The following is a 16,125-nucleotide window of genomic DNA, read 5'->3' as shown; positions in this document are numbered from 1 at the left end:
AAAAAAGGCCTCAAAACCCATCTCTTCAAAAGAGCCTTTGCCTAGACATTTTTATCACCCTTTTATTTATTTATTTATTTTTATTTTTATTTTTTACATTTTTATTTTTATTGCTTTTTTATTAATTCTACCGTGTTGTGTAATGTTTATTTATACTGTTCATGCTCACTACTTGTAGCACTTCGGGATTTGAATTCAAATATGAAGTGCTTTATAAATGGAACCCATTATTATTATTATTATTATTATGGATGGATGGATGGATAGATAGATAGATGGATGGATGGATAGATAGATAGATAGATGGATGGATGGATGGATGGATGGATGGATGGATGGATAGATAGATAGATAGATGGATAGATAGATGGATGGATGGATAGATGGATATATGGATATATGGATAGATGGATAGATAGATGGATGGATGGATAGATAGATAGATGGATGGATAGATGGATGGATGGATGGATGGATGATGGATGGATGGATGGATGGATGGATGGATGGATGGATGGATGGATACTTTATTGATCCCAATTTGGGAAATGTTTGCGTTGCAGCAATGTACGTATACGTGTATGTAATAAGAGAAATTAAGACACTAGAAATAGAAAACAGTCCAAAATATTTCTGAAATAAAATAAAATATATATAAAAACATATATATATATATATATATATATATATATACATGTGGAAAATATACATGTAGAACTACACATTTATTATTGGTGACAATGATATTATTGTGCAAGAAATTAATTATTCAATATTAAATTGAATATAAATGTAAAATGTACAGTGGGAGTTTAAGTCCAGCTATTGTTACGTGCACTGGACATTTGGTATGTTATCACTGAGACTCTATTTGCTAACATAACTCATTTGTCTGTAATATTGCGTGCATGCGTGCAGCTCGCAGACCAGGTGTGATGGAGTTGATGCATAACCTGGACTACTGTGACGTTCTGGTGATTGGGGACGAGCTGAATCCTGAGAGAGAGAGTCTGGAGATTCATCACAGCGCCTTGTTGGGAAAACACCTGGATGCCACCAACTCCACCTCTGGAATATCAATATATGGTAGGTGGGGGATGATCTGTGGCACTAATGCTCTGTGAAGGACATCAGGACACGCACCACCTTTCCACTTAAAAATCCTAAATAACATCCCTAAAAATGGCTTGCCCTTCATACAGCAACAGGATGAGCATTCAGTCTCTATCGAGCAGGACAGCTGTAAAGGTCCCTGAAATATCCTGTCAGAACAAATTACAGTTTTATCCTCCAGAGACCCAGCAGTTCATTGATGTCCTCTGTGGGGGGCATGACTCTGAGGCCTTTATTTCAAACACCATGCATGCTGTTTATTTAAGTCCTAATCTACTCTTAAAAGCACATCCTGGGCTTTCAAGTGATGCAAATGGCGGTGTGGCCAACCGAGCACATCTTTTGATAGGAATTGCAGCAAAAATATATCAAATGTATAAAGACATGTTGTTTCTGTTCTTTTGAGGACATTTTTTAATATCATTTCAAGCCTTTAGAAATACACATGGGACTTAAGTAAACAGAGTACTGATTGAGAAAGAACATATTAGTTACACAAAGACATGGGACTTGCTTCTTGATAATGACTTGTAAGTGGAGAAAGAGAGACAGGCAGGAGAGCAGGTTTCAAATTGTGCATCATATTTGTTTCCAATATTCAGAAAATGTATGATTTCATTATTTCTAAATCAACCCTTGTAAAGAACTTCACAACATTGACAAATTATCTATTATAAAGAGACAGGTAAAGATAAGAGAGTACTTTATTGATCCCAATTTGTGAAATGTTTGTGTTGCAGCAGCATAAAAATACATGGCATTGTACTATAACAATTTAAAGACAGGAAAGTAGAAAATATACATGTTGAATTTACAAATTAACAATAACAATATATGAAGCAAGGTATTATATATACATAAGTATGTGACAGATGGAATATTTAATATTAAACTGAATATATAATGTAAAATGTACAATGTGGTTTTATTCCAAGAGAAACTATGGAGCAGAGAGTTCTCTGCCAGCCAGAGGTGATTTGTTGTTCCTGTATCGGTCCTTGTGACAGCGGAGCTGCAGCAGTCTGTTGGAGAAGGAGCTCCGCTGGCTGTCCAGCTGCAGGTGGAGAGGATGGGTGGGGTTATCCATGATGGCCTGTTCAGTGTCCTCCTCTCCACCACAGCTTCAAAGAAAACATAAATAAGTACCATTATCGACTAAAAACATATCTCAATAACTCCTAAATCCCAGATTTTAGGAGGATAAGCGGACGGTGCTACATGACATATTTTTAGCATTTGTATTAAAGGTCCCCTATTATACTGCTTTTCATTAATATATTATAGGTCTCAGATATATACAAAACATGTCTCTGAAGTGTTTGGCTCGAGATACCAAACAGATCATTGCAGCATCCCATAACCCCCTCTGTTTCAGCCCTGTTTCAAAAGTGTTGATTCTCTGTCTGTTACTTTAGATGAAAATAAGGAGCCCCTCCCCACGCCCCTCTTGCCCCTTTCACACCAGCGCCTTTTCAGCTCCGGCTCGGAGCTAGAGCCTGAAAAGCGCCGGGTTTTCCAGTTCACACCGGAGCTGCGCCGGCTCTTAGCTCCGGAATCCGCTTCATTTCCAGCTCCAAAAAATTGGTCCAGAGGCAAGAGCTTTGGAGCTAAGAGGTGACGTCGCTTACGTCTCTGTTACGTCGAGGCGTGCAGGAAACTAAACCCACCTCCCATGGGTCGACTGTTATGCCTGCCTACAAGCAGTAGTGCCTATAAACACACTTTATAAAGTCAGGCAACACTAACCAGGCTTCGTGTGATTCTGTTTATTTGTGCCTTACTTTGACCATCCGTTCGCTGTTATCGATCATTGTGGAGAGAGGCAGACGTGTTGTTTTGTATTATTGCAGCTATCGGATGCAAGTAGTCAGTTTAGCTTCGGTTGCTATGCCAACATCACCCGTTTTATACCAGAGAAACTTTCATAACAGCGTTGTGATACCAAACAGCGTCAATTCAGACTGACACACATTCACTTAGGCTAAGGGAACTGGGGATATGCATCAGCTGCTTGTGTGAGTCGGACAGTGAATACTTTAGAGCGGCCGCTGCAGTGTGAGCTAACCGGGAGCTAACGGGAGAATAAACTCCCGTGGAAGAGCAGCCAATACTGCAGCGGTCGGTAAATGCTGCAGAAACACATTAATAAACAATGAACCACGGCACTCTGGAGAAAAGTATAAGGTTGGAGAAGTCGTTATTCAATTTATTCTGGCTTCGTGTGATTAAAAGCAACACGATCATCGACCCGACGCAGTTGTTGTTGTTGTTGTGAGCGCCGTAATGGGTGCCGTTGGGGAGCAAATCAGCGATGTAAACGGTGACGTCATGACGCAGCAGGGGCAGCTCTGGGGCGCCAGTGGGCGGTGTGAACAGAGCGGGAGCTGAAAAGGGAAACCGGAGCTGAACCAGAAAAGCGCTGGTGTGAAAGCCGCATCTGAGAGATATTTGGTTAAGAAGAACACAAAGGTGCTCTAGGAGGAGATTCAGGTGATACGGTGGGGGGGGGGGTTACCTTGGTTGGTGATTGGCTAATGGTTACACAAGCCAAAAAAACATTATGACATCATAAAGTGGCCAAAATCTGATCAGCTCATTTTCAGACAGGCTTTTATATAAATGGATCAGGAGAAAAAGTGAGCTCATATTTTTTCCTGAAACTTTCAGAGTCTCTTTACGCAGAGGGGACACATGTTGATGTATAAAATACATGAAAATGTAGATTTTGCATAATAGGTGACCTTTAATTTTTTCCATCCTGTTCCCAGGTGTGGACTCCATGGCCCACTACGAGCAGGCGCTGAGGCAGCTGCGCTACAGGAACCAGCGCCCTGTCACCCTGAGTGAGAGGAGGTTCAGACTCACCTGCTCCGAGCTCAACGGACGATACACCAGCAACGAGTTCAACCTGGAGGTATGTCCTCTCTCTATAGGTCTTGCACTGTTTATTGATTCTTTTTCCTTCTTGATTCTTCCATTAGATTTTAGTCGTGTTTTGATGTTTAAAATGCTCTATTGCAGGGGTGTCCAAACTACATTTAGAAACGGCCCTCAGCTAATTCAAAAAGTATAATGGAGTATGGCCCACAAACGAAACTTGTGCTTGTCTTGTATTGTACTTCTTAAATATAGATGAAAACAGATATTACACAGTATTCATCTGTTAAGAAGCCCACTTTTCAAACTGATTCAGTCAATTCAAGTTGAAAACATTTTCTATCAAATCTAAGTTGATAAGAAAAAATAACACGCTTGAAATAAACCCTTCCTATTTCCTCTTATGATGATAAGCAATCTGAGGCTCCTGTTTTAAGGAACAGCTGTGATAGGCTGTTTGTTTTCTTAAAGCATATTCAAGTATTAAGCATAATTTAGTTACATTTGATTAATTTTGCTAACTTATAACTTAACTTATGAGGCAATATACCTCACCAGGGCTTCGTATGTTTTTCTGTATGTGGCCCTCGTGGAAGAAGGGTGGACTGCTGTATTGGTTCCCTCTATAGCCATTTTTTTTGTTTTTATGACCTTTCTTTGCACAAGGATAATGGTTTGTCCCCCCCTCTACAGGTCAGTGTCCTTCACCACTCAGCACCTGTGGAGCATGTCAATCACATGGCCGTTCAAGCTCCGTTCATGAGACCGGTCCATCACCCTCTCATGATGCACACTCTCAACTCACACATGTCAGGTAAGACAGTAATGTCACTGTGTTTTTAATGTCGTGCCCTGTCAGACTATTATTTGGAGTTAAAACAAAGGTTCATATTAATAATTAATAGTTAATAGTGAAAACCTCTTTTATATTTCCTAAAAGTTCATCTATATTGTTTTTACTGTACAGCAGTTGGCCTCAGATCCACTTCCACGCTACAATGAATGATTACAATGCACATTTAGATGTGTGTGCCTTTGTTCTCTGTTCCAAGTGATCAAGCTAGACAAGATGATTAAACTGAAGATTGCTCTGTCGTAAAGCTTTGTCTACTTGACAAACGCCCAGGGCAAGGAAATCTAAGAGTAAGATGTTATAGGTGAAAAGAATGACGGTCAAAACAAGACTTGTAAAAAGAGGATGTTTTATTTTAGGATAAGTTCACATAGAGAAGGAAAACAGTGAATATCATGACTACTATTACTTTTGAAAGATATTAAGATAAAGCCAAAATGTCAGAGATCTACAGCCTGAGCAGACTCAGTTGTACCTCCATAAATATGTATTATATAACATACAGAGTTATATTGCCTCTCCACTTCTCCTCCAGGATCAGCGCCTCCAGCAGCCACAGCTGTTATCGTGGTGTGTATCGCCGCCCTGGTGGTGATCGTGGTGATCGGCGTGTACAGGATCCACGCCACACATCAGGAGGGGTCCAGAGAGGACGAGGACGAGGTCAAAGAGACTGAGGAAGACTGGGACAACTCTGCACTCACCATCACTGTCAACCCCATGGAGGTTAGGATAGATTGACATTGTATTTTTTGTTTTTTATTCCTGAACTATGCTACTCCATCACTGCGAGTGGGACCCAGGTACCCCTCAAAAACACGCCTGTTTGCTCCCTATTATTATTATTATTATTATTATTATTATAATTATTATTATAATAATAATAAAGCTTTATTTATATAGCACTTTTCATACAACACATGCAGCTCAAAGTGCTTTACAAAATGACACATCACAAGTTAAAAACAATCGACAAGAAATTCCCCTCAGATTATTTGTTAAGAACTTTAAAAGGTACATGCATCAAAATATTACTTTTATCAGGTTAATAGACACAATGAGGTAAAATGTATGATAATAATAAAAATAAAATAAATAATGGTTTCTCTCTGACAGATAAGACACAAGACTATGACGGAGTATTAGGACCACACTTAGAAGAAAAAAAACAGAGAGATTTCGAGAATAAAGTCGTAATAATACGAGAATAAAGTCATAGTTACGAGAATAAAGTCGTAGTTTCATAAGTGACTTGAGAAGGAGACAACAGCAGCGTCCTGCAATAAAATGAGGAATGTGGAGCATGTGGACTTTATTTTCGAAATCTCTCTGTTTTATTTTTTTCTAAGTGTGGCCCTAATACTCCGTCGTACAAGACAACTGAGTCAATGCAAAAATATAAAACAAACAAAACAAACACCAAGTGAACATATAGGTACAACAGAAAGAAAAAGATTAAGACCTATAAAATAAATAAAACAATATAAAGATAGGCAAATAATAAAGACTAAAAGAACATTTAAAGTGCTAATAAAAAGCTAATCTAAAAAGATGTGGTTTTAGCTGTCGTTTAAAAAAGTCCACTGAGTTGGCATCAGGACAGCAGAAACTCTCCATATCTCCCGTCACTAACTGAAAACACATCTATTTCCTTACCTTGGCAATTAAATGATTGCTGGGAAAAAGGGGGGGGAAGCACTTATTGAGTTATTTTAGGCTTCGTAACTTATTCACCAGCATTTACGCACGTATGATATTGTTTGAAGTGAATGTATCTGCACTTTCCTTGTTGTTCCGAGTTTGATTCTTTATGCTTTTTGCACTTATTGTAAGTCGCTTTGGATAAAAGCGTCAGCTAAAATACATGTTATGGAATGTAATATCCACATACTTTGTAATTCAGTATTTGATAACTGTAGTGACTTTACTAAATCATGCTTTGTTTTCTAGAACCTCGGAGGAGCTCAGGCACGTGATGCAGAGGTAAAAGAAGAAGAACGTGAGGAGGAGGAGGAGGAGGAGGAGGAGGAGGAGGAGGAGGAGGAGGAGGAGGAGGAGGAGGAGGAGGAGGGGGAGGAGGAAGAAGAAGAAGAGGAGGAAGAAGAAGAGGAAGAGGAGGAACAGGTGGGAGGCATGACGAGTGCCGAGTCAGACAGCAGTGATGAAGAGGAAGAGGGGGGAGAGGAAGAAGAGAGAGAAAAGGTGGAAGAGAGGAAGCAGAAGGGAAAACTAGAGTGGGACAGTTCCTCCATAACGTACTGACCACACACACATAAACACATATCTACACATTAAAACACACTTTACATGCCCATCGCTCTCACACGCACGCACACACACACACACACACACACACACGCACACACACATGTTGATGCAGACATTACTGCACGCTTGCTACAGGTACACAGAAACAAAATCTCTGATAAAATAATTTACAATCTGTTGCTGGAACAAACACTGAACCTTCCCACGTTGTCATTGTTACTGACTCATCTCCCTCTGCTGAAGCACAGCTTTCTCATTATGTGGAGAATTAGCTGATAAAATGAATCTAAGCTCTTGAATTTAGCGACGCAAACTCTCTCCGTTTATAACATCAACACAAAGATAATGTGGGCTTTGATCCCAATATTTAATATGTGCAATTTTCCTCAGATTACTTTTATATTGTTTATTTTATATTTTGATCAGATTGTCTGCAAACTGGTGAGTTATCAGCAGATGTATCAGAGTGATGTATCCATATACAGTACATGTGTTAATGTATCCATAAACGTTTTAAAATATAATTCCTTTGGCCTTTATAATAGGTATAACATAGATGTACCGTCCCTCAGCGTATATCCTCTGTTCTCATAACTCAAACCTCTCTTTCTCTGAGAACATGTTACCTCTTAAAATAAACATTAGACTTCTGTCCTGATTTATATCAGCAGAAATATCAACTGTCTAATATTGTCTCCCCTTTGTTTCTCAAAAGCATTTTAAGGTGATAGAAAGGTTCAAATACTCTTAGAATCAAAAGTGCTGTTTGTTTGCATCTGTCTGTGTACCAAATCTCTCCATACTGTGGCCTATTGTAGCTTTCATTGTTATACAGAAATAGAAGAAATAGTACAGAGATGTTTCATTTGTAGTAAAGGGAGCCCTCTATGCAAGTATGGGCCCAGTATAAAGGACCAGTTCACAGAAACAGGGGCACTGCAGTCATCGACTCTTTCAAACAAAATGGCTGTCACCCCATTTCTAACATGTGTGCTTTTAACGTTTAATATGTGCCACTTCCCTCAGAGTACTTGTATTTATTTGGTTTATTTTTTAATAACAGATGGTTTGTAAAATGATGAGTTATTAACAGATTCAACAAGAGGTTGAGAGATGTGAGTGACGTGTAATATAAAACAACTTTTACTGCCATAACATCTCCACTCGGTACAGAGCTGAGATGTTAAGGTTTGTTGACTTTCCAACAACTCTTCAGTCAGACTCGGGACCATTTCTTTAGGGAAATGAAAATGACAGGCCCTCACTGCAGACTCTAAAAACGATTATCTTCTTATTACTCGACCCATACATGTGTTAGCAAACCACATGTTATTAGCCATGTCTTGTTTCTCATCACTTGGTCCTGTTAAGCAGGGGCCGCAGCATGGAGCTAAGGTGGCACACTTAAAACAATAGTGTTTTTATATGTTGTGAAACGCATTGGACGCAAATCAAGACCTGTCGAACGATATCTCACTAACTCTCGAAAATATATTTGTAAAAACGACCTAGGGTCTTTTTGAGCTTTCAGTTTGTGATGCAGGATTTTTCCTAAAAGTTTCCCTTATATCTGAGTAGGATCACCTCGACTACATAATTAAAGTTTATTTATCAGAACATGATTTTTGTATCGAAAGAATACTTTACGACTTAACTTAATGAGTTGAATGCTGGAGAAAATAAGTGTGTTTATCTATCTCACTTTATCAAGTCACCACTCTGCAGAACTTCACCAGAACCAGCAGCAGTGGAGACTTCTTTGATATGAATTCCTTCTTTTAAACATCAATATTGCATTTCAAGTACACTTGATTTAATCCAATGGGTTTGTCTGCATTTCAATTCTCTAAATGTAACTCCTTACACATTCCCGTTTCTACTCTGATTGCCAGTGATCATCCCTCTGAGGTCTGTGACTGACGCGTCTCCTCTCCACATGTCCCTCCCTCTGTCCTCCTTTAAGCACCTGTGATTGTGATGTCATAATTGTGAGACAACTGCCTTGTTTCCCCTCGTCCCCCTCTGTCATATTGTGCTTCTGAAAGAGGAAAAGATTCTTTTACATATAAAAAATAACCCCTGTAAAATGTTCAAGACAGTTATTTTATATATCCGTTTCTTTTTCTTTTTGTAAACAAAATGGTCCGGATTTCTCTCTCTTTAGTGGTAATCCTACTGATTTCTGTATATTGACCAATAAAGACTTGTTTTAGACTCTACTCAGATCTCCTACTTGTTTGTGCACTAGGCATCTGACCTGTGTGTGTATGTGTGAGTGTGTGTGTTCTCCCACAATAAATGAAATATGCATCCTTATTACCTCTTCAAATTGTGTTGTATTGAACTTCAGGCAATGCTGAATACTAGCATTTGACATCAATTAATAACCTTTATTAAAGCTGCATAAAACAATCTGCAGATTATGTTCAGTACCCCTGATCTGGCCTGGCTAGTAATAATACATAGTCAAATTGTAAAAGAGATTAAACTTGTAAATGAATGCATATTATCAATAAGTCCAGCTGTAAGTGAAAGATTGACTCTTCACACACAATTGTGTGTAACACTGGACCCAACAGGGTCCTATCTCCACATTATCAAAATGGTGGAGTATTAATTAAACTACAAAAAAAGAACCAAGTACATTTGATATTAATGATGATTTAACAATCTACTGCATCATGTATATGAGGTAAGACAAAAACTTAACTAAGTGGGCTGAAGTTGAATCAATGAATGTTCACTTGTGTTTGAAATAAAGAAAAAACAAATGGCCTTTCTTTAGCTTTTTAAATGTTCATGTTAGTATGAGAGTTGAAGTGGAAAAGAAAAGCATATATGAGCAACTTGGTCCTCACAGAACAAAGTTAACAATAACCAATGGTAACAATTGATAAATGGAAAAGAAAAAGAGCATAAATGTGATACATTTTATTCCAGACAAAATGTCAGAGATTGTTATATCTATATGATTTAGTGTCAGGGTAGAATGATGACATTCAGGACCAGGTGAAGAGAAGGTAATGGACAATGCAATATTGGCTTGGAAAGCATAAAATGTGTTACACACAAGATACACACTGACACATATTTAATGATGTAACATTTTGCAACAATGTGGAGAACGCAACCATTGGGAAACAATTTATAATGCACTGTTGGTGTTTCGATTATTATTTGGGGATGCCGCTGCTGAACAGAGAACATTACAGTGGTCTGACGAACATCAATATCTAAATATTATAATAACGGTTTGGAGGGGGAAAGCTGTAACAGTGTTGGAAAACAAGCCTCATTTCTATTTATTGGTAGCGAAATGTAATAAATATATACAAGTATTGGAATTTATATTATTTAATAAAATTGCTATCAAAGTCTTTATTGAGATGTTTTTTATGTTTTTACAGAGGTAAATATAACATGGTCCAACTCAATCGTGGAGTATTACTGACGCCTGCTGGTGGAAGGCTGAACTGCACGGGACACATCAATGTCAAGAAATTCAAAAGAACATCCTTAAAAAAAATGAGATTGATGATGAAGGAATAAATCCACATTGTCGATCAAATCTGGTTTACTTAAGTTTAGAACATACAAGATGACCGGCAATGTGCTAAAATAAAGGAAACTAATGGCATTTATTCTCCTTTGAATACCATTTATTTTTCCACATGTATATATAGCCTATATATATATATTATTTTTTTTAAATCTTTTGTAATAAGTTTTTAATGCTATTTTATTTCTATTTCTGAAATATATTGGACTGTTTATTTCTGTGTCTTAGTTTCTCTTATGTACATTGCCTTATGTTTTTGATGCTGCTGCAACACAAACATTTCCCAAATTGGGATCTATAAAGTATCTATCTATCTATCATTTGAAAATACTTTTAAATACTTTTTTGTTCTGCATGCTACAAATAATAATATTTAATATTTAAGACAAAATGTTCTGTTTGACGAACACCAGGTTAAAAATATTTCTGTTTTAAAAAGAGTCAAAACACTCTTTCTGTATAATCCTTAGTTTGTTGATTTGCAATGAATCCCGCTCAGCTTTTAATTGACTGGCCTTCATGTGAGTTAATTTTATTAAATGTCCAGAGTGTTGCAGCTCTGCTTCACAACAGTGCTGACGATTCAGTTCTACCCAGCAGGTCCCTGAGCGTGAAGCAACACTTTCCACTAATGAGTAGCTTAATGTGCATTTAAAGTGATGAGCAGCACATGTTCAACTGCACTGTGATGGAGGAAACTCTGAAACTGGCAAGAATATAGCATGAGCTGCTAGTGAGATAGTTTGGCTTTTAGTTTGCAAATAATGCATTTTATTACTTGTTTTTGAAACAGACTATATACCCGCCTTGTAACACAGTGTATTACATATTATGAAGACTAACTCATCATATATAGTATGTTGAACAAATACATTGTGTAGTTTGTAAAAGAAAAGGGTCATGTATATATGGAAGCCTGTTTGCGCCACAGGAATTTAAAAAAAAAAAAATCCTGTAAGTCATTATAATGATTTAGTTAGTTTAGTTTGAAAAAACTAGATAGAAAAAAATTCAATTTTAAATCTTGTTTGTAATGCCCCAAGAGCTATAAAAACACTTGGTAAAAAAATCCTGAGTGAGGCTTTCATAATTCATGCATGAAAGAGTTACATTAATAGAACATTAAAGATCTTCTATTTGAAATTGTAATTATGTCATTGTTAACTAATGAATGTTTCAACACTGAACAACAACCATTCAGAACACAAGCAAATAAAAACAAAGTTGGGAAATAAACGGATAAACAGATTCAAACTAAAGTTATGAGCCTGTTTGGAAAAGAAGTAGAAAGTACAGGTATTTGTGTTAAAAATGTGAGAAAGTAAAAAGTCGTCAGAAAAATAAGTAGTGGAGAAAAGTACTGATACCAGAACAATGTACTTAAGGAAGGTAACAACCTATTTGTACTCCACTACTTCCCACCTCTGGTTACGTTGAAAATAATACAAAAGTTATAGTATTATTTTTTCAAAACAATGTAGTGTAAATAGAAAATGAACAAAAGTCATATAGTATGATGAAAAAAAGTAATGATAATGTATGTAATAAAACAAGTATGTTACAAATGTGTTAAAAAACGTCATAGTATGTATTCTTTTATAAAAATAAATATAGTATGTCAAAAAGAACGAAGCAGAAAGGGATAGCATAGATTGTGGAACATTTGAAAAAAGTCATGAAAGTATGTAAAGAAATGTGTATAATATTTATGTATGTTGCATACAATGAAAAAATAACTCATATTATGTCAGAAAAAATGTATTGATATTGATTTGTTGAAAATCAGCATCAGCATCAGCACGTTGAAAAATATACAAAAAAGTATAGTATGTCAAAAGTGATAGAAACACTGAGTACACAGAGGTGAGCAGCTGCTTACAGGACCCTCCCTTCTCATGTCTCCTGTTCATTCCTTCTAGTCAGAGCCATATAGTTAACCCTGTGATTGTGTAGTATCTCGGAAAATATGTGGAAAAAGACAGTATATAGTGTGTCATAGAAATCATCAACGCTACCCTCCAATGACACACTAGCAGAGATGGGGTCGTTACTAAAAAAAAGTAATATGTTACATATTACTTTTTTAAAAAAGTCATATATTACACTACTTCGTTACTCTCTACATAAAGTAACTCGTTACTTTACTCGTTACTTTACTCGTTACTTTACTCGCAGGGCCGGCCCGCCCTTCCCTGCAGGCAGATCACGCAGACTGCTAAAGTTTCAAATGTTCTCTTTAGTTCAGTTTCCATTGTCGCATAAGACTGATCCAGATCCTGAATGTTTTCCTATCTGACCGTGGCTGTCCTCTGTCTCCTGCTATCTGTATATTTTGCGCAGTCTATCTCTGCTCACGCTGTTGCGTCGGCGTGTTCTCCTGCGTGTTGGCCATGTGTTGCACTGGAACCAGACACCGCAAAGACTTCAGCCGAGCACGTACGGACTGCGCATGTGTGAGTGGCAATAACTCTCCTTACCAGCAGGCGGCGGTAGTGTGTATTCGTCATTCAAAACAGGCAACAACCGGAAAACAGAGAAGAAGAACAGACTACGTGATATAAACAAATAACAAATAGCTGTACGTTAGCTTCACCTTAGCATGTGTTCTTTGCAGGTGTTTGTTGAGCTTTGATTCTACCGCCGCCTGCTGGTAAGGAGAGTTATTGCCACTCACGAATGCGCAGTTCGTACGTGCTCGGCTGAAGTCTTTGCGGTGTCTGGTTCCAGTGCAACACATGGCCAACACGCAGGAGAACACGCCGACGCAACAGCGTGAGCAGAGATAGACTGCGCAAAATATACAGATAGCGGGAGACAGAGGACAGCCACGGTCAGATAGGAAAACATTCAGGAGCTATCTGGATCAGTCTGATGCGGCAACTGAACTAAAGAGAACATTTGAAACTTTAGCAGTCTGCGTGATCTGCCTGCAGGGAGGGGCGGGCCGGCCCTGCGAGTAAAGTAACGAGTTACTTTATGTAGAGAGTAACGAAGTAGTGTAATATATTACTTTTTTTTTTTTTTTTAAAGTAATATGTAATATATTACTTTTTTTTAGTAACGACCCCATCTCTGGGTTTGATTATGACTGATTTTAGTAAGTAACAAAGTAACGCGTGTCGGGGCAATGTTAGTAACTGTAGTGTGAATACTGAATTATAAAAGTAGCGCGTTACACTACTCCGTTACCGACAAAAGTAATATTATTACAGAAACGCGTTACACCCAACTCTGCACACTAGGGGTGTCCAAACTACGGCCCGGGGGCCAAATGCGTCCCTCAGCAAATTCAAAAAGTATAATGACTTAAGTATTATAAACTTCTGCTTGTCTTATATTGTACTTTTTAACTATATATGTTCAAATATGTTACACAGTATTCATGTGTTAATAAGCCCAATTTTCAAATAAATTCAGTCCATTAAAGTTGAAAACATGTTCTAACAAATCTAAGTTGATAAGAAAAAGCCAACAAATGTACATAACAACCTTGAAATAAACCCTTCCTATTTCCTCTTATGATGATGAGCAATCTGAGGCTCCTATTTTAAGGAATGAGCTGCTAACAAGATAAATGAAACCCTATGGAGAGCTGGGATTTAGGCAGTTTTTTTCTAACAACATTTTCAAGTATCAAGAGTAATTTGCCTACATTGGATAGATGTTTCCAACTTATAACTGAACTTATGACGCAATAAACCTCTAGGAGTGGCCCAGCCCTTCGTATATTTTTCTATATGTGGCCCTCGGTGAAAAAAGTGTGGACACCCCTGCACTAGAGGATTCTTGTTTTGTTTTCTCATCTCTGTTCACCTGGCTGTAACGCAGTAACGGAGTAACGCACCATGTAGTAACGGTAACTGAGTTACTGAATTTAAAAAGTAATGCGTTAGAGTACTAGTTACTGCCAAAAATAACGGCGTTACAGTAACGCGTTACTTGTAACGCGTTAGTCCCAACACTGCCGTCCACACAGCGGCGTGCGTTGAAGCTTCCAACGCTTCTGCCCATTCACTTTGAATGGGGTGACGTCACTTTTAGCCGAACTGCATTTTGGGAAGCGACGCGGAGCGTTGCTGGCGTTGCTCGCTTAAAAAGTTGAGCAATGTTCAACTTTTGACGAATCATATGCCAGTACAAGCTCTAGCCAATCAAACTGCGTGCTTGTGTGTCTGGGGCGGGAGATTCATGTGATTGGTTGTTGGTCGAGTGTCAGACACGCCCGCCGGCAAGCGTCAACGCACGCCGCTGTGTGGACGGGCCGTAAGCTAGCCCGGTTACTGATAATTCGATGTGCTCTGAAGCGAGAAGAGGTGTTTGAATGACGCTGCGTCGTAGCGCAAGCTACTTAAAGGGTGGGTGGATTCCCTGACGTTGACGTCAAGATCACCAGCCAATCAGGATTGACGTAATGAGATTGATGCTTCTGTTTGCATACGCGTCGAGGCGCATCCCATAGTGAGACATTGAACGGAGTGTTATGAATAAGAACAGAATCCAGCCGCCTCAATAAGATCCGTTTGGTCTCTCTGTTCTGTTGTGCCCTGCAGTTTTTATTTCACACTGTGAGCATGTCGATATCTCTTTGGCTGAGTGTGAGAGTGTGAGCTGTATTTCCAGCTGCCTGAGCTGATGAGCAGTGCATTAACGGTGTACTTTCTGATGTGGAAACTGCACATTTGACAACTGGGAGAACCCAATTTCCCTGAAAAGGCCTCCCTCGGTAGATTAAACGCTCCCTCAGACACAATCGATGGAGCTGGAGATGTGTCAGCGCCAGTGAAGCAACGTTTGAATCTGACTGCAGATCTGTTTGAGTCAGTGTCAGATGTACTTTGATGACTTCAACCATTCCTAAAATGTATCAACCACGAGCTTTCGGGTAAGAAATAATCAAGAGAAGGAAACACAAGAAATATTTTACAGACCTTTTTCAAATTCACTTGGCTTTTATTCACATTTCATATCTTTTGACATCTCAACTGCACCATCCGTCCATACATTCCACTACAACTCAACGGTCCCCTTCCTCCCCATCGTAGCCGATGAAAACAGAAGGGGAGACCGCCGCCATCCCAAATAAAAATATTAATAATAATAATAAAAAGCAGCATTGAAGAATCAACTTTTGATTTCTGCCTCCCTTCATCAACAGCATATTTGTATTGAATTACCTGAATGTAACCATCAACCTCCGTTAGAAGAACAAACATAAAACTGTTGCCATCATCAGACTCAAAACTCAATACAATTAATAATTATAATGTTGAATACAAACTCAGAAGTTTAAAAGAAAGTGACTCAAGCCTTTTATAGGGAAAAAAAACATGATTGGTCTCTACAGTGTGTGTGTGTGTGTGTGTGTGTGTGTGTGTGTGTGTGTGTGTGTGTGTGTGTGTGTGTGTGTGTGTGTGTGTGTGTGTGTGTGTGTGTGTGTGTCAGCAGTAATGTTCAT

The 16,125-nt window shown here is 38.4% G+C and overlaps 1 protein-coding gene across 1 annotated transcript in view; it reads left to right on the top strand.

The window, feature by feature from the left end:
- Positions 1 to 7,105, top strand: part of clstn2a (calsyntenin 2a) — a 55,629-nt gene extending 48,524 nt beyond the window's left edge. Inside the window, exons 13-17 of the mRNA XM_034104849.2 lie at positions 919 to 1,086; positions 3,882 to 4,027; positions 4,684 to 4,804; positions 5,379 to 5,569; positions 6,794 to 7,105. Coding sequence (XP_033960740.2) covers positions 919 to 1,086; positions 3,882 to 4,027; positions 4,684 to 4,804; positions 5,379 to 5,569; positions 6,794 to 7,105 — 938 coding nt within the window. The remainder of the gene's footprint in view (positions 1 to 918; positions 1,087 to 3,881; positions 4,028 to 4,683; positions 4,805 to 5,378; positions 5,570 to 6,793) is intronic.
- The last annotated feature ends 9,020 nt before the right edge of the window (positions 7,106 to 16,125 follow it).

The sequence above is a fragment of the Pseudochaenichthys georgianus genome, chromosome 17, assembly GCF_902827115.2.
Source record: "Pseudochaenichthys georgianus chromosome 17, fPseGeo1.2, whole genome shotgun sequence".
In the NCBI taxonomy this organism is placed as follows: domain Eukaryota; kingdom Metazoa; phylum Chordata; class Actinopteri; order Perciformes; family Channichthyidae; genus Pseudochaenichthys; species Pseudochaenichthys georgianus.
Note: the sequence above shows the minus strand (reverse complement) of the source record. Positions and strands in the feature narration are given on the sequence as shown.